The sequence below is a fragment of the Schistocerca nitens genome, chromosome 4, assembly GCF_023898315.1.
Source record: "Schistocerca nitens isolate TAMUIC-IGC-003100 chromosome 4, iqSchNite1.1, whole genome shotgun sequence".
Taxonomy (NCBI): domain Eukaryota; kingdom Metazoa; phylum Arthropoda; class Insecta; order Orthoptera; family Acrididae; genus Schistocerca; species Schistocerca nitens.
In genome coordinates this window covers 609,951,789-609,970,590 of record NC_064617.1, presented here as the reverse complement: position 1 = coordinate 609,970,590, position 18,802 = coordinate 609,951,789, and the positions used below count along the sequence as shown (strand labels likewise).

At 37.1% G+C, this 18,802-nt stretch overlaps 1 protein-coding gene across 9 annotated transcripts in view; it reads left to right on the top strand.

Moving 5' to 3' along the window:
• LOC126251974 (mitochondrial thiamine pyrophosphate carrier-like) overlaps positions 1-16,762 on the top strand; it is an 83,905-nt gene extending 67,143 nt beyond the window's left edge. For 8 of the 9 annotated variants that reach the window (XM_049952745.1, XM_049952746.1, XM_049952744.1 and 5 more), the window contains one exon: positions 16,375-16,761. In XM_049952745.1, the coding sequence (XP_049808702.1) occupies positions 16,375-16,548 (174 nt within the window). In that variant the 3' untranslated portion in view covers positions 16,549-16,761. Of the gene's footprint in view, positions 1-16,374 lie in introns of all 9 variants that reach the window. The other variant, XM_049952739.1, reaches the window with a different exon arrangement.
• Positions 16,763-18,802: the final 2,040 nt, after the last annotated feature.

Below are 18,802 nucleotides of genomic sequence, written 5' to 3'. Positions count from 1 at the left end.
TCAGGAAAAATTCCTAACACACAAAGAAAGAAAATATGTTATGTGGACATGTGTCCGGAAACGCTTACTTTCCATGTTAGAGCTCATTTTATTACCTCTCTTCAAATCACATTAATCATGGAAAGGAAACACACAGCAACAGAATGTACCAGTGTGACTTCAAACACTTTGTTACAGGAAATGTTCAAAATGTCCTCCGTTAGCGAGGATACATGCATCCACCCTCCGTCGCATGGAATCCCTGATGCGCTGATGCAGCCCTGGAGAATGGCGTATTGTATCACAGCAGTCTACAATACGAGCATGAAGAGTCTCTACATTTGGTACCGGGGTTGCATAGACAAGAGCTTTCAAATGCCCCCATAAATGAAAGTCAAGAGGGTTGAGGTCAGGAGAGCATGGAGGCCATGGAATTGGTCCGCCTCTACCAATCCATCGGTCACCGAATCTGTTGTCGAGAAGTGTACGAACAGTTCGACTGAAATGTGCAGGAGCTCCATCGTGCATGAACCACATGTTGTGTCGTACTTGTAAAGGCACATGTTCTAGCAGCACGGGTAGAGTATCCCATATGAAATCATGATAACGTGCTCCATTGAGCATAGGTGGAAGAACATGGGGCCCAATCAAGACATCACCAACAATGCCTGCCCAAACGTTCACAGAAAATCTGTGTTGATGATGTGATTGCCCAATTGCGTGCGGATTCAATTGGGCCAACTGGCGGTGACTCGAGGAAGTACAGTACATACTGACGAAACTAAAATGAGCTCTAACATGGAAATTAAGTGTTTCCGGACACATGTCCACATAACATCTTTTCTTTATTTGTGTGTGAGGAACATTTCCTGTAAGTTTGGCCGTACCTTTTTGTAACACCCTGTATATGGTCAACAGGTAATGGTGTTGAGGAGCAATAATTTGTCAATAGTGTGTATTTCATGTACAACAAGCATTCCCTGCAATTTCACTTTCAGGAAATTATCCTCGAGTTACTGACTTTCATTAAATTTTGTAAGCACCTGTTTAGATTAACTACCTTTTGTTTTAGCCCTCAGTTGAATATGATGTTGAAAGGAAAAATTCATAGGGTTATGTCGTTTTGAAACTTTGTAGAGTTCATATTCCAGTTGAAATGATGTTTTCATAAGTTCTTTCAGAGGCTGCTATAGAAGAGATCTAAATGGGAATGGCATAATGATTTAGTTGATCAGACGGAGCTTGACATGAAAGCAGCCACTAACAAGCTGAGGTGCATATTCGATCTCCCATATGCTGTACCAATGAAAGCTACACCCTGCACTGGCCAGAGAAGATTAAGGCTGGTACAAGGATGAGATGACTGTGTTACTTTGAGCTCTGTCTAGGAAACCAAGTGGTGTGTGTGGACTGATAAATTTCTTCTTCCTGCTACAGGGTACTTTTAGGAAGAATCCACTTGAATTTAGACTGTAATTTTTGTCAAGTAGCTGAAGTTCTTTAAGCAATGTAAACTATTTTTCTTGTAATATTGCACAATACGTCTGCATAGCAAATAGATTCTTTCATGTACTTAGGAATCTTATTTGAACTACCTCATTTTAAAAGCCACTTAGGAGCAATCTGTTCAATGAATTTTTCAGATACAACGGTACTTGTAACTACTCAACCAGTTAATAGTGTAGGCTCTGAAAGTCAATGGTGGCGGGGGGGTGGGGTGGGGGGTGGGGGGTGGGGGGAATTCTGATGTATTACTGCAGGATTTGATTGTGTTGTATGTTTTTGGAGCATTTTTTCAGAATATATTTAGTGATCTACAGGTGTTTTTGCTTCTATATAGTCTGTTGCCATCTGACTAAAACTATTTCAGTGCTGCAATGGAGGAACCTACAAGTAGTGAGACAGTTGGATTTATTACTTTTTGAAGTAGTTTTCAAGTAACAGTATCATCCATCTGATCTCCCCCTTCAGACTGGGATGGAAAGTTTTTACGATGAGGGAACCACATGTATCTCCATAGTTCGTGAGATGGTGGTGTCTGCTATTGGACAAAGTGCCATTATTTTCTAATGTACTTTCAAAATTGTTGCAATTTTAATGACCAGCAGTATATTTAGCATCCATATACAGAGCATTCGGAATATAATTGTGTGTCACTGTCATTCCTCCCAATGCATTATCACTGACACCATCATTTATCTATGAGGAATTATTAGAAGAACTTTGTAGTTTATATTTAATTTAATACTGGTGTTATACAGATAAAACAGCCACAAGTTTCACACAATTTGATTACAGTCATCATCAGATAATGCTTGTGTCTGATAGTTGAACGTGATGATTTATAGAACAAATTATGTGTGACATATGGCTGTTTCATGTATATATCATTTACAGTTATCGCTGTGCCCCAGCTGACCACACCTGCATTTGCTGTGCTTAATACTGATGTTTCATAATTCATTAATGCCATAGAAGCTGTTGACTGTCACACAAGTTCTTAGTTCTTTTATGAACTTGCATAGTTGTAAAATCTACTTGAGCTTTTAAGACAAAGCACTGAATAAAAGTCATGTTTGAAATATCACACTTTTTTATGCATAAAGCTGTTCTGTGTATTTCCCTATAAAATTTGTGTTTGTTTCTTGTTTCATATTTGTGGGAAAAAAAAGAAACAGTGTAACACACTGAGGCCTCATATGTCTTCAATATGCTCTTGTATTCATATACATTAATGACTAAGTATTGTTAGATTCCTTTTAAAAGCCCTTTTAATAATTCTTACACCTCTATTCTAAGGGTTAAAGGTTTGTTGTGCCATGCTTTTGTTACTACACACAGAACCCCATACCTCAGTAAACTCTTGAAGTTACTATTTATCTACTGCAATTAATGCACATGAAAAAAAACTTACAAAATAGTAAATTGCCTCAGTAATTATTAATGTTCTTAACATAGCTGAGAAACTCAAATATTTCACATTTAAATTTTATTAAGAAAAATGAAAACTATGAGTAAACAATCGAAGATGTAATTTGCTGCATTGAAACCTCCCTGCTTTCAGTGCTGCCACATCGATTCAACATCGTCCACCACACAGCATCCACATCTAAACTGCAGAGCACCTGGAAGGTGTGAATATGTAAAACACACTTGGCATCCTGCTCAGGTCTATATTTGTGGTGTTTGCTCTTATGTAGTTGTTTACTTGAGATGGTTGCAAGCTTGATGTTGGTTCTTCTGAAGTAGTTGGTTCTTGTGTTATCACTTGGTTGAGAGTTTGGGGCTCATCAGATGGCATATATGCTGGCTGGCTTCATTTCTTTCTCCCCCCCCCCCTCCTCTATCTCTCTCTCTCTCTGTCTCTCTCTCTCTCTCTCTCTCTCTCTCTCTCTCTCTCCCCCTCCCTCTGGGTTGCCAATTGTAGCATTTCCATTGTTTGTCTCTACATGATACCTTGTAAGATCCCAAATATGGTGGCTGCAGTGGTGGCATGATAACATCTGATCAGAGCATAATGTGAGTGCACTATTTTAAATCCTTGTGGGCAAATTGTGGCTGAGTTCAATGTTTGGTTCCAGGAAGTATGCCCAATTGAGACATCTGTTGTCATAACCGAGTGATAAACATTGACAATGTGTCAGTCAGTACTTTGGTGAACTCACCTGGGATGTGCCAGTGTCTGGCTTACAGGTAGTGTGTAAGCACAATAAAACCAATGGTAGGGCTCATGTCAATTTTTCCTCATGACACATTATAGCGGATTTCAAGGTCCTGTACCATCTTCCCACCATTTTGTTGTTTTGTGGCTGATAGCTGGTAGTTTTATCATGATTCACCCCATACAATTTGCCTAAATTCTGGAATAGAATTGACTCAGACTGTTTCCTCTGTTAGTTGCTGCACATATCAGGCAACCAAAACATAAGCTACCAAGTCAAAAGAATGCCTTTGCCATTGTCTTGAATGAAATATCAGTGATAGGAACAGCTCTGCCCAATGTGTAAACTGATCAATAACTGTAAACAAGCAATGCAATGCCTCTGATGGCAATAATGGTCCCACCAAGTCAATATGTACATGTGCAAATCTTTCACAACATTTGTACAATGTCCCCAAAGAGGAGTGGATGTGATGTCCCACTTTACCCCTTTGGCAGGCCAAACATTCCTGTGCCCACGTTTTACAATCTACTAGGCCATACAAAATGCTCCACAATTTTATGCACCATGTATTTTATTCCCAAATTTGCCAGATCATGAACACTACAAAATGCTTGCCTAAGGTAGGTCAAATGTACAAAATGGCAGTATCTTCCTGTAGACCTGTCACATCAGATTTTCCAACTTGAACTATGCAACCACACTTGCCCCAGTTGGAAGCCAATCTTCCTATCTGACATAAAAATTTGCAACTGTGTGTGACATTGCTTAACACAATTGCTAACTCACTAAAATTAATGCTTTGTGATTCACTGTTTATAGGTGAAAGGTAAGCTGTAGCAAAGTTCTCTACTTTGATTCATATTAGTCATGAATTTCACTATAAATTCTACTTGTCTGTACTGTCTCAGAGAATTGCATTGCTTACAAACAAAGATTAAGGACTTAAGGTGAGTGAATATAGTGAAATACTTAGCCTCAAGTGTTGTCCGGAAGTACCTGATGGCTTCAAAAACTGCAAGGAACTCTTTGTCATATGTAGTCTATTTATTTATTTAATATTTACTTCTGAATTATCAGTGCTCTGCATGTTTGCTTGCTGTTTTGGAAAGATCACTATATGTGTATGTAATCAAAACAGAGATATAGCCCATGCAAACTTCCTCAATAAATAGTTTCCACATTTGGGCTGTGTTTTTAAGTCCAGAAGGCATGTAAACATTTTCAAAAAGACCAAAAGAGGTCATTATGACTCTGTTGCTATTTAAACCTACATATAAGGTCTTGCACAATCCTCTGTGCTAAAAAAATGTGATCCTGCTAACGAGCTGCTAAATTCTTGCATATCTGGCACTGGGTACATATCTGGTGTTGCCCTTATAGTTAATACTTGAAAGTCACTGTACAGTCTCCATGTTTTATGTTTCTTTGCAGCCAAATGCAATGGGGACACCCAGGGACTATCAGAATGTCGAATTATGCTGTCTTGCAATAGCTTGTCATACTCTAGTTTGGCTAACGCCATGTGACTTGGCAGTAGTTTCTGTGGGTGTGCAGATGCTGGTGAGCCTGTAGTAGCATTGATAAAATGTTTCATGTTGTGTTTCAGTGCTATCTTCTCACTGTGTGGTGTAGTGATTGATGGAAATTGGTGACGCAGCTGATTAAAAATGTTATTAGCTGATGACTCCTGTACCACTCTTGTTAGTTCAGATACCTGTGTACCCGTAGATGCTCCATGAAGTGTTGCTGATCAAGCAAGTGTTGTTGGTATTACATAGCAAATTGAAATGAGCCAGGAAATGTGCTGCTATTATTGGTTCTGATACATCTGCTGCAATAAATTCCATCGATAATTCTTGATGAAGCTGAAGTCTAGTTGTACAGTTTTCTCATTAAATGTCTTAACTACTGAATTGTTCATAGCAGGGAACTGTAGTGGTGTTCATTGTCTCTGAGCTCATAGCATCTTGAGTGGATACAAGGAAACATCTGACTCCTCATCAGGAATTTGCCACTGGAAAATTTGTCTGATAAAAAAAGTCTGTAAGAGAAAATATTGTACTGCCTTGTTTATCTGTCACGTCATTCAATATCTGTTTCTCTGGTTTTCCCAAATGTGGATCTCAATGGGTGTTCACTAAGTTACTGGCAACTAAACCAGCTATTACCAAACAGTTTGTTGAGTTGGCACTGTTTATAACTTCCATGAATTGTCTTCAGCTGCTCATGTAGTTTAGGTACTCACACAGTGGTGAACATTGTGTTGCCTGTTGACCAAAATGCTTGTGATACCAGCAAAACTGATGCCATTCTGGGTGAGGGCTGATGTTCCATGTAGTGGAGCAGAAGAATGCACTGTGTCTTCTTGTGACCTTTCATCATCTATTATTGTGAAGGGACTTTGTCCCCCATCTCTTCACAACATAATATAACTGGAGAATTTGTTGTTCCATTGATATGGAATGCATGGTATGAAACCTGGTTTCAAGCATTCATAACACTTAGAAACTGATGGAGTGACAATGATCTCTTCCATCATAGATCTGACTTCTTGGTCAGATTGGCTGATGACATAGGCAAGCTTTGTCTTATTGTTTGTTATTCCATTATAAAAAATATGAATCTACTTGCATGAACCAAGTTTTTGGGTTCTTTGGCCAAAACTCTGGTAAACAGAGGACCATCTGTGAGATCAGAACTGTGTCTAATGTGCCACTAATATGGACCAGCAGACAAGAAATTTCAACTGGTCAGCTTGTATCTCCCTGTTTCCTCCTTTCTGCTGTCTTGTAACTGCCTGTAAATCCTCATCCTTCACTGTCAACATGAGTTATACATGTACACTTTGTGTCCATACAACAGGTACTGTGTTCATATAATCGGGGTCACCACTGAAGTTGATGTTTATCTGCTGAAGTTAATGCACTTGAAAAAAAGAAAAAAAGCTTGCAGAATGCTTATTTGTTTTATTAATTATTAATGTACTTCATTTAGCTCAGAAACACAAATATTGCATTTTTAAATTTCATAAAAAAAAAAAATGAAAACTGTTTGTATACAATCAAAGATGTCAGAAACACAACTGTACTTCACTGCATTGGAATCTCTCTGCTTTCAGTGTTGCCACATTAATGGACTGTCATCCACCACACACAATAGTGTTTCTATATTGCAGTACTTCCTAAGTACTTTTAACATATCAACATTTACATAGTTTTCTGCTTAGTATTTCTACATTGCTTTCCCATCTTAAGTGGCTGTCCATCCATACACTTAAGGCTTCCTGAACCCTACAGTTCCCAATGTTTGAATATGCTTTGCTTCTTGAGTGGTTGACAGCCCATTCGCACTGTCTTTTGTCATTCACTACCAAACAGTTTTCCTGCCTCTTTTGTCACTGCTTTCAAATTTTCAGCAGATTTTATTTATGTAACCCTTTAATAAAAATACTGATATCATCTGCAAAAAGCACTGCATCTCCTGCAGATATTGGTAGAAGTAAATTGTTTGTAAATACCAAGACAACAAAGGACCTAATAGAGCGCCTTGGTCTACCCATAATTAAGATTTCTGAATTTCGAGACAGAAGTTCCACTATTGCGGCATACTTCTATCATATGATACCTTTCTAATGGATAGGAGGCCACTTCGCAAATACCACACCAATATAATTGACTGAGTAGTCACTATGATGGGTGACATCAAAGGAGTTTGAAAGATTAGAAAAAGTCTACAGTATGGTTCATCATAATCTGTATCTCTGAAACCAGTTTCAGAAGGTCATATAATGCAGTTTCAGTGGACTTACTTTTTCTAAAGGCATTCTATGCTAGGACAGTAATTTTATTTTTTTTTCAGGAAATCTGATTTCTTTCATCCATTACTCTTTCAATAAATTTTGAGAATCTGGATAAGAATGACACGGGTCTGTAACTTGTTATATCATGCCTGTCATCTTTTTCAAAAAGAGGATTCACTGTCAATTTTTGAGACATCTAGGGAATATTTCTGTGGAAAATGAGGTATTGATAATACCTGCAATGCAAAAATGATGTTTTGTACTATGTTAATTACTTTATTTGGCGTGTCATCAATGCCATGTAAATTTTAGTTTTTCAGCTTGCAAATAGAATCTTTTACTTCTTTCCCGAGGACATGCAGCTTTACTGTATGATTAAATGATGATGGCATCCTCTTGGGTAAAATATTCCGGAGGTAAAATAGTCCCCCATTCGGATCTCCAGGCGGGGACTACTCAAGAGGACATCGTTATCAGGAGAAAGAAAACTGGCATTCTACGGATCAGAGCGTGGAATGTCAGATCCCTTAATCGGGCAGGTAGGTTAGAAAATTTAAAAAGGGAAATGGATAGGTTAAAGTTAGATATAGTGGGAATTAGTGAAGTTCGGTGGCAGGAGGAACAAGACTTTTGGTCAGGTGATTACAGGGTTATAAATACAAAATCAAATAGGGGTAATGCAGGAGTAGGTTTAATAATGAATAAAAAAATAGGAGTGCGTGTTAGCTACAACAAACAGCATAGTGAACGCATTATTGTGGCCAAGATAGACACAAAGCCCATGCCTACTACAGTAGTACAAGTTTATATGCCAACTAGCTCTGCAGATGATGAAGAAATTGATGAAATGTATGACGAGATAAAAGAAATTATTCAGGTAGTGAAGGGAGATGAAAATTTAATAGTCATGGGTGACTGGAATTCGTCAGTAGGAAAGGGGAGAGAAGGAAACATAGTAGGTGAATATGGATTTGGGGGAAGAAATGAAAGAGGAAGCCGCCTTGTAGAATTTTGCACAGAGCATAACTTAATCATAGATAACACTTGGTTCAAGAATCATAAAAGAAGGTTGTATACCTGGAAGAATCCTGGAGATACTAAAAGGTATCAGATGATTATATAATGGTAAGATAGAGATTTAGGAACCAGGTTTTAAATTGTAAGACATTTCCAGGGGCAGATGTGGATTCTGACCACAATCTATTGGTTATGAACTGCAGATTGAAACTGAAGAAACTGCAAAAAGGTGGGAATTTAAGGAGATGGGACCTGGATGGATAAACTGAAAGAACCAGAGGTTGTAGAGAGTTTCAGGGAGAGCATAAGGGAACAATTGACAGGAATGTGGGAAAGAAATACAGTAGAAGAAGAATGGGTAGCTTTGAGGGATGAAGTAGTGAAGGCAGCAGAGGATGAAGTAGGTAAAAAGACGAGGGCTAATAGAAATCCTTGGGTAACAGAAGAAATATTGAATTTAATTGATGAAAGGAGAAAATATAAAAATGCAGTAAATGAAGCAGGTAAAAAGGAATACAAACGTCTCAAAAATGAGATCGACAGGAAGTGCAAAATGGCTAAGCAGGGATGGCTAGAGGACAAATGTAAGGATGTTGAGGCTTGTCTCACTAGGGGTAAGATAGATACTGCCTACAGGAAAATTAGAGAGACCTTTGGAGAGAAGAGAACCACTTGTATGAATATCAAGAGCTCAGATGGCAACCCAGTTCTAAGCAAAGAAGGGAAGGCAGAAAGGTGGAAGGAGTATATAGAGGGTTTATACAAGGGCGATGTACTTGAGGACAATATTATGGAAATGGAAGAGGATGTAGATGAAGATGAAATGGGAGATAAGATACTGCATGAAGAGTTTGACAGAGCACTGAAAGACCTGTGTCGAAACAAGGCCCCGGGAGTAGACAACATTCCATTAGAACTACTGATGACCTTGGGAGAGCCAGTCATGACAAAACTCTACCATCTGGTGAGCAAGATGTATGAGACAGGCGAAATACCCACAGACTTCAAGAAGAATATAATAATTCCAATCCCAAAGAAAGCAGGTGTTGACAGATGTGAAAATTACCGAACTATCAGTTTAATAAGTCACAGCTGCAAAATACTAACGCGAATTCTTTACAGACGAATGGAAAAACTGGTAGAAGCGGACCTCGGGGAAGATCAGTTTGGATTCCGTAGAAATGTTGGAACACGTGAGGCAATACTAACCTTACGACTTATCTTAGAAGAAAGTTTAAGAAAAGGCAAACCTACGTTTCTAGCATTTGTAGACTTAGAGAAAGCTTTTGACAATGTTGACTGGAATACTCTCTTTCAAATTCTGAAGGTGTCAGGGGTAAAATACAGGGAGCGATAGGCTATTTACAATTTGTACACAAACCAGATGGCAGTTATAAGAGTCGAGGGACATGAAAGGGAAGCAGTGGTTGGGAAAGGAGTGAGACAGGGTTGTAGCCTCTCCCTGATGTTATTCAATCTGTATATTGAACAAGCAGTAAAGGAAACAAAAGAAAAATTCGGAGTAGGTATTAAAATTCATGGAGAAGAAGTAAAAACTTTGAGGTTCGCCGATGACATTGTAATTCTGTCCAAGACAGCAAAGGACTTGGAAGAGCAGTTGAACGGAATGGACAGTGTCTTGAAAGGAGGATATAAGATGAACATCAACAAAAGCAAAACGAGGATAATGGAATGTAGTCAAATTAAATCGGGTGATGCTGAGGGGATTAGATTAGGAAATGAGACACTTAAAGTAGTAAAGGAGTTTTTCTATTTAGGGAACAAAATAACTGATGATGGTCGAAGTAGAGAGGATATAAAATGTAGGCTGGCAATGGCAAGGAAATCGTTTCTGAAAAAGAGAAATTTGTTAACATCGAGTATAGATTTAAGTGCCAGGAAGTCGTTTCTGAAAGTATTTGTATGGAGTGTAGCCATGTATGGAAGTGAAACATGGACGATAACCAGTTTGGACAAGAAGAGAATAGAAGCTTTCGAAATGTGGTGCTACAGAAGAATGCTGAAGATAAGGTGGGTAGATCACGTAACTAATGAGGAGGTATTGAATAGGATTGGGGAGAAGACAAGTTTGTGGCACAACTTGACTAGAAGAAGGGATCAGTTGGTAGGACATGTTTTAAGGCATCAAGCCATCACAAATTTAGCATTGGAGGGCAGCGTGGAGGGTAAAAATCGTAGAGGGAGACCAAGAGATGAATACACTAAGCAGATCCAGAAGGATGTAGGTTGCAGTAGGTACAGGGAGATGAAGAAGCTTGCACAGGATAGAGTAGCATGGAGAGCTGCATCAAACCAGTCTCAGGACTGAAGACCACAACAACAACAACTTCTGACAGTGTTATCACACACAGAAACACAGCTTTTATGTGCATAGTTACTTTTGTGTTAGAGTTTTAATGAAGTTTTTGGCTACTCTTGTATGGAATTAATTAAATATTGCAGCAGTCTGCACAAGATCCTCAACAATTTTCCACATATTCTGTATGGTAAGGTTATCTCCAAGTATGCATATCACTCTCCAGCATTTTTTCTGTTGTTATAACTTTCCTGTATACATTTTTGTGTTATGTAGCAATTTGTTTTCCAAGCTGTTTAAGAATACTGAGTGTCTTGAATGATTTTGTTATACCCTACGTAATCCATGTATTCAACCTGCAGTGTATTTTTTAAGGTCTGGCCCAGAAACATTTGTAACAGACATAGTCAAGAGAATAATGGAACAGGCTCACAATTAGTTCATCTAATACTTAATCCTTAATCTTGCCAGAATTGATATTATGCAATTCCAGAGAAATTAAAACTCTTACAGATACCAGAAATAGAGACCAGTTGGCACACACTGTATAAAGTTTGTTATGCACAGTTAGTGGCCATCCGAATGGCCCTAGGACACAGATAAGTTAACCAAAAGGCCCTGTTTCACCTGTGAAATAATTCTCTTGAATTCATCTTTCGTCTACAAGCACACAATCAACAAATGATTAATTACTTGTGATTGAGAGGCTCTTTGTTTCTTGCATCAAACCATTATTTTGCTCTTTGAACTCTGGGTCAATTCAATTCTGTCATCATATTATAAAAATGATTTTCATGTCTACAGAACTGGCACTCTGTGTGGGACTCTCCTTTCTATAATGATCTGTTGAGCCACATAGAAAATGTGCCTTCAACTTAATTAATTTAATGTACCATATAAATTGAATCTCTAACATGTCTTCATTATGATGTATAGTTTGATTGATGCTGTAACAGTGTCACAAGCCACCATGTCAAAAGAAGTTGTGTCAGTGGAAGAGGGGTAGTGTGTGGCAGTCAGTATTGAGGAGAGGCTGATAAACAATTTATTATGGGGCAACTCTGATACCAGGCATCTAGGAAGTTTTTGAGCCAATATGTGTGTCACTTATATGTTGTTTTGAGTAAACTGAAAATAAATGAGTATTATGTGAAGTTTATTTCATAATACTTTAGGAATGCAATATCAATGTAACATTAGATATCGAGGAAAGTGTACATGCACCTTTGGACTAAGTGACAATGTCAAAAATATAGGTATATCCAAAGAAGTTGTATATTTGAGAATGTAGAAATGTATTTTCATGGGCACTCATTTACTAGATATAGATAAACACTATGAATGTCTCTGATTTTCTTGACCTGCAAATGAGATTATTAGTGTACTTTCACATATTACTGCCCTTGACCGTAATCTTATGGGGCAATGCTGGTAAGATGAAGCCTGCACTGAGAATATTGTGTAAAGCTGATAACTGGACACCTTGCAGAACACTATTCACAGACCTTGAGATTCTTACACATATATGCCTAAAAAATACATGACATTAAATTTAGGACGAACTGTGCAGTTCATAACCACAATACCAGAAATAAAAATGATTTCCATTTAGGTTGTGCAGCCTTGTCTAGGGTTAAGAATGAAGTTTAATATTCCAGTGCAAAAATCTATAACAAATCACCAGTTAGCATCAGGCAGAAACTTAGTAAGTCCCAGATATTCAAAACCAAAGTAGAAAAATACATTATCAACTACTTCTAAAATTATATCACAATACCAGGACCCAGAAATGTAAATTTAATTTACCTAATATTTGTATTAGATAGATCCTAACTTTTCCAATTTATAGAGATCTAACAGGGTTCCAAATAAGGTTACACAAATCCATTGTTTCAAGTAATAGATTAAAAAATGAAGGTGAGTGGTAGGAGAGGAGGAGCAACGCATTTTTTCAAAGTAGCCTCTTACTAATACACATATATAATGTAATCCATGTATAATGAAAGCTATTAGGGTTCTATGGTTGAATTGGAACCCAAAAGATGAAGAGGGCCTTTGCCAGAGTAGAAAAAGTAGGTACTGAGTGATGGAGCAAAGAGATGCTGGCTGGATGTCAGAGCCGGCCAACAAACAAGGTCAAGATATGAAAAATGAAATTGGTTCTCAACACACATTTCATAGAGGTGCAAACTAGAACAAAAAATTATTTTATGTGTCTAACAGCAGTGCTATACATTTGCTTCCTGAAGATGGACAGCAGTTCTGTCTCATAATTTATTTAGTTATCTCTAGTGAATTTTCCATTGATACAATGCATAACTACACTCATTTCATATCCCTGAAGGCTCTGCTTAGTGATGGAAGTTATAGAACACAATGAATAATATAAAATTGCAATACAAGGTCATTTAGAAGGATTTTAATATAACAGAAGGAATAAGACTAAAGAATTATTCTTCAGTGGGAAAATTTGGAAATGACTGAGGTCATGTATTAGTCAGATTTTCCAAGAATGTTAACATAATTTTCATTAACATATTCTTCCAGAAGAAACTGAATGAAAAATTGGACTTAAAAAGGACCAGACTGAAGTAAAAATTAAATTATAATATGAGTAAAGTACACAACATAACCAGGCACTGAACTTTTCAATTTTTATTTATGACTCATTTAGGATTTGTTCCATCATCAGGTGCCAGTTCCAGTGTTTATGTCAGGTGCATTGCTCCTAGGAAAACCAACCATCTCGAATTATCTAGAATGCATTAAGTTTATCACTTTGCTTGCAGAACACTTTTGGTGGGTTGTTACTTAGTGGTTACATAGTGAGTGGTTACTTAGTTAGTAACAGAGGGACAGGAAGTGTAGTTCAGGTAGTTTAGGAGAAGGTGGGATAGCTTTTTGAGTGAAGTCTGGTATGTTGTTGCAGTTTGAAATTGGCTTGGCAGATGATACCATTTAAGGAAACATGAGGGGCAGATAACTGCAGGATTTTGTAGAAGGAGAAAAATCTGGCACAGTGGAAATTTGTTGATGAGGCATATAGGTCACAGATTAGTTGGGTAAGAGCAAGGGATTGCTGTATTTGAAACTGAAAAAGAGCCTGGTGTAGGGTAGGATTGCATCTAGAAATGGGGGACTTTCAATGGTTCTTGCCATCCACCTGGCCTTAGTTTACGTAAATTTCTTCTGTCTCAGCTTTTCTTCACATTAACTACTCTTTGCTTCACTCTGTTTTAATTTACTACATCTTTCATTGTATTTACCATCTAATTTTCACCATCCCCCGCCCGACTCCGTTACGTACAACGCACTTAGCTTTTCACTCTTATTAACTCGTGCACAATGTTTTAGTAGTAATCTCTGTCTTGCATATTACTTTAAACCCTCAGGTTTTCAAATCTCATCCAGTGCAGTTCCCATCAATCAGTCTTTCCTTCTCATCCCACATGGTAAGTATCCCCTGATCCGCAGTTCTGGGTGACTTTCCCAAAATCTACCCCTTTTCCTAGATCTCTCCAGTCCTTTTCCTTCACCCTTCTTCCTTGCCCTTCAACCCTTCTGCCTGAAGAAGGAGCCACTGGCTCTGAAAGCTTGCCAATCATAACAGTCTTTTATGTGTGTGTTCTGCTGCCACTTGGTAAGTAGATTTTTTATCTATCCAAATAAATATTTTTATAATAGAGGGAAACATTCCACGTGGGAAAAATATATGTAAAAACAAAGATGATGTGACTTACCAAATGAAAGTGCTGGCAGGTCGATAGACACACAAACAAACACAAACATACACACAAAATTCTAGCTTTCGCAACCAACGGTTGCCTCGTCAGGAAAGAGAGAAGGAGAGGGAAAGATGAAAGGATGTGGGTTTGAAGGGAGAGGGTAAGGAGTCATTCCAATCCCGGGAGCGGAAAGACTTACCTTAGGGGGAAAAAAGGACGGGTATACACTCGCACACACACACATATCCATCCACACATATACAGACACAAGCAGACATATTCAAAGACAAAAACCCACATCCCACATCCTTTCGTCTTTCCCTCTCCTTCCCTCTTTCCTGATGAGGCAACTGTTGGTTGTGAAAGCTAGAATTTTGTGTGTATGTTTGTGTTTGTTTGTGTGTCTATCGACGTGCCAGCACTTTCGTTTGGTAAGTCACATCATCTTTGTTTTTACAAATAAATATTTTTTCAATAATTGATTGTTTTCATTGTTATAAGTATATAACGGGTTTTAACAATCAGTATTTCTAGTTTTTTTTTTTTTTTTACAGAGTTTTCAGGATTTGTTGTTTCTCATACCAGAGATGCGCAAAGCATCTGACTGTCTTTTTCACAAACAATAATACTTTTTGCTCTTGAAGAATTGCCCCATAGCAGACCGATAAGGTGGCTATGAAAGTACACACAATATGATTTAACTAATTCCTTGTGTTAACACAATCCCTAAATTTTTTGTGGTAAATAGGTGACTTTGGCTAATTTAGAACATATTTAGCTTCCGTCACTTTCTGATGTTAGTTTTGATTTGAGGTGAATGCCAAGAAGTTTAGCTGAGCTATCATCATAAATTTGCATTTTTAGAGTGATGAATTTGTACTTATCTGGCCCCAAACCACTTTTTTTGCTAAAATGCTTCTTTTTTTGCTAAAATGCTTCTGAGTCTCTTCCAGTTGTAACAAAGGTAGTGTCATCTGCACCGTGTATGGACTTACAACACATAATTTTGTGAATATCATTTATAAATGTGATGAGGGGCAAAGGCTTATGCATGAAATCTTGTGGAATCTCTTGTGTGACACTTACAACATTTGAATTGTCCTTATAAATATAAACTATTTGTTTTGTCACTTCTGTAAGATTTAATCAGTAACACTTCTGTTCCTTTATAACCATAACAAAAGAGATTCTTTTAGTAGAATTCTATGACTGGAAAGTGCAAAGTTTCACATATGCCCACAAGTGTTGCACTTGCACTTAGTTTGGATACAAATAAAGATTATGTGAAGGAAACAATGTTTTCAACTGCTTTCACAATTTAAAAAATCCAGGTCTCAGTCTGGGTGACTTTCCCAAAATTTACCCCTTTTCCTAGATCTCTCCAATCCTTTTCTTTCACCCTTCTTCCTTCTCCTTCAATCCTTCTGCCTGAAGAAGGAGCCACTGGCTCTGAAAGCTTTGCCAATCATAACAGTCTTTTATGTGTGTGTTCTGCTGCCACTTGGCGAGTAGATGTTTTGTCTATCCAAACAGTAAAAATGTCTAATCAAAATCAGAAAAATATAGTATCCAGTTTTCTTAAATGTTGTTAAGTTATTTTTTAGGTGTTTCACTGCAGTGGGTTACTCCACTGTACAGCAACAATAGTAGAAACAGAAGGTTCTTCAAGTCTGATAGATGATTATTTATTTGGAGGTGCATGCAGTGCCCTTCTATTTTTGATAGGACCAATATTACAAAAATCCTTTCTGTACGTAGACTGTAATGTGATATTACCAGGAGGTTGTAAATACCAAATAGTAAAAAATGTCTAATCAAAATCAGAAAAATATAGTATCCAGTTTTCTTAAATGCTGTTAATTTATTTTTTAGGTATTTCAGTGCAACGGGTTACTCCACTGTGTAGCAACAATAGTAAAAACAGAAGGTTCTGCAAGTCTCTTAAAAGGATTGTGGCCAAGTCTGTTAAAAGCTGCTGCCACAACTGCTATTCATTTTGCTGCTTATGAGCAGATATGTGCCTTCTTGCTCTCATTTCATCACTAGTGTGGGATGAGGTTGATATATCTCTTCTGTGATACATCTTCCCATATTTATATATTGAATCATCAAAACTGTTAATTATAAACATTAATATTTTACACAAATAATTCTACTGTATTTGGTATAAAATATTATTTATTCTATTGCTTTTACAATGAGACTAAAAAACTGCAACTGATTTTTGTATATATTCTGTGACATATTTACTTCAGTTGTACCCTAAAGAATTAAAACTATTAAGCACAGTCAGAAATATTGTACAAATAATGCCACTATTTTAGCATACACTACATTATCTTTGCTGTGATATCAAAACTGTATTCATTGTATAATAATTGACGTACTGTGAAAAAAAAAACATACTTTCATTCTGAGTAAGCTGTTACAGATTTTTTATGTGCCTCTGATACTCGCTTTTTAAGCTCATTTATTAATAAGCAGTGTGAAAGCATTGAGTTACTGTTCTAGGCACAGGCACATTGGCTATGATTTCAAATTGCCTTCCTGTAACTGCTAAAATTTGTGCCTGTCCCAGGAACAGAATGCACATTTACGTGATGTGAAGAATTAATACAACTGAACTTTCTGGAGCACATAGTGTATAGTGCCTTAGAAAAGTAACAGGCAGTACAGTTTTTCAAGCAAAACGTTCCATGAAGAACCTAAGCACCAAATGTATGTGGCATGTTTCTTTAATTCTTTGTGTTGATGCTGTTGAAGTACACAAGGTTTCCAAATTAACAATTCTCATAAAGAGATTTAAAAACTGACTCTCAGTAGCAAGGAACTGAAAAGCAATTACCTGAGGCAAAGGATTAGGGTAATGCAGATATGAAGAAATGATTTGGATGTGAGGATGAGGGGAGGTTGCCAGTGATAAACAAACTCAGAGATACGACATTTTTATTTTAAAAATATGTGTGGTGCAAAATATATGCTTATGTCTCTTATATGTAAGTGAAGGTTTCATAAAGAGTTATCTTTACTTTTTATAGTCATTTCAAAGCAAATTACATTTGAGTCAGAATATAAATATTTAAGTTATATTTTCATATCAAAATATTTTTGTAATTACCGATAATGACCACTTTATTAACAAGTTTTGAGACTTTTTTTTAGAAAAGTAGTGATTATGTAGGACTTGTTAGCTATAATATGTGAAACTAAAAATAGTCTGTGAAAAAGCAATCCCTCAAAAACAAAACAAAAATATTCCTTAGGGCAGATAACATCAGACTGCTGACCAGAAAAATATATATGAAATGTATTTACAGAATTACTATGAAGCTGAAAAATTTCCTGTTTTTCTATGTTTCGTGACTACTCCATGCTCTGTGTCTTTCATCTGTTTAAAAGTGAAGTTATATTTGGCTGTTTTGCAAAGAAGTAGTGAGGGAGTCTTATATCACGTAATATTCTTCTTCTTCTTTTTTCTATAAAAAATGTCTTAAAATTGCAGTATTTTCTTGTGTTAATTTTATTGCATTTAATTTAACATTTGTAGAAACACAAAAATACACATTTTTAACAATGAATAACTATTAACAGTAGGAAAAAGTACCTACATCTACATGTGAAACTTATTTGTACAGATAGCAGCACTGGTAATATTGTTTGAACATAAACTCAAAACATTTGTAATTGCTTAAGCCAGTTATAACACCACTTTTGACTATTTCAAATCTAGGATGTGTGCTGCTTTCTCCTGGACTACTGAACTAATTCTGTGAGAGCAATGTTAATGTGAAGTCCAATGATTATAACTTCACAGTTGTTGTTGTTGTTGTTGTTGTGGTCTTCAGTCCTGAGACTGGTTTGATGCAGCTCTCCATGCTACTCTATCCTGTGCAAGCTGCTTCATCTCCCAGTAACAACTGCAACCTAAATCCTTCTGAATCTGCTTAGTGTATTCGTCTCTTGGTCTGCCTCTACGATTTTTACCCTCCACGCTGCCCTCCAATACTAAATTGGTGATCCCTTGATGCCTCAGAACATGTCCTACCAACCGATCCCTTCTACTAGTCAAGTTGTGCCACAAATTTCTCTTCTCCCCAATTCTATTCAATATCTCCTCATTACTTATGTGATTTACCCTTCCAATCTTCAGCATTCTTCTGTAGCACCACATTTCAAAAGCTTCTATTCTCTTCTTGTCCAAACTATTTATCGTCCATGTTTCACTTCCATACAAGGCTACACTCCATACAAATACTTTCAGAAATGACTTCCTGACATTTAAATCTATACTCGATGTTAA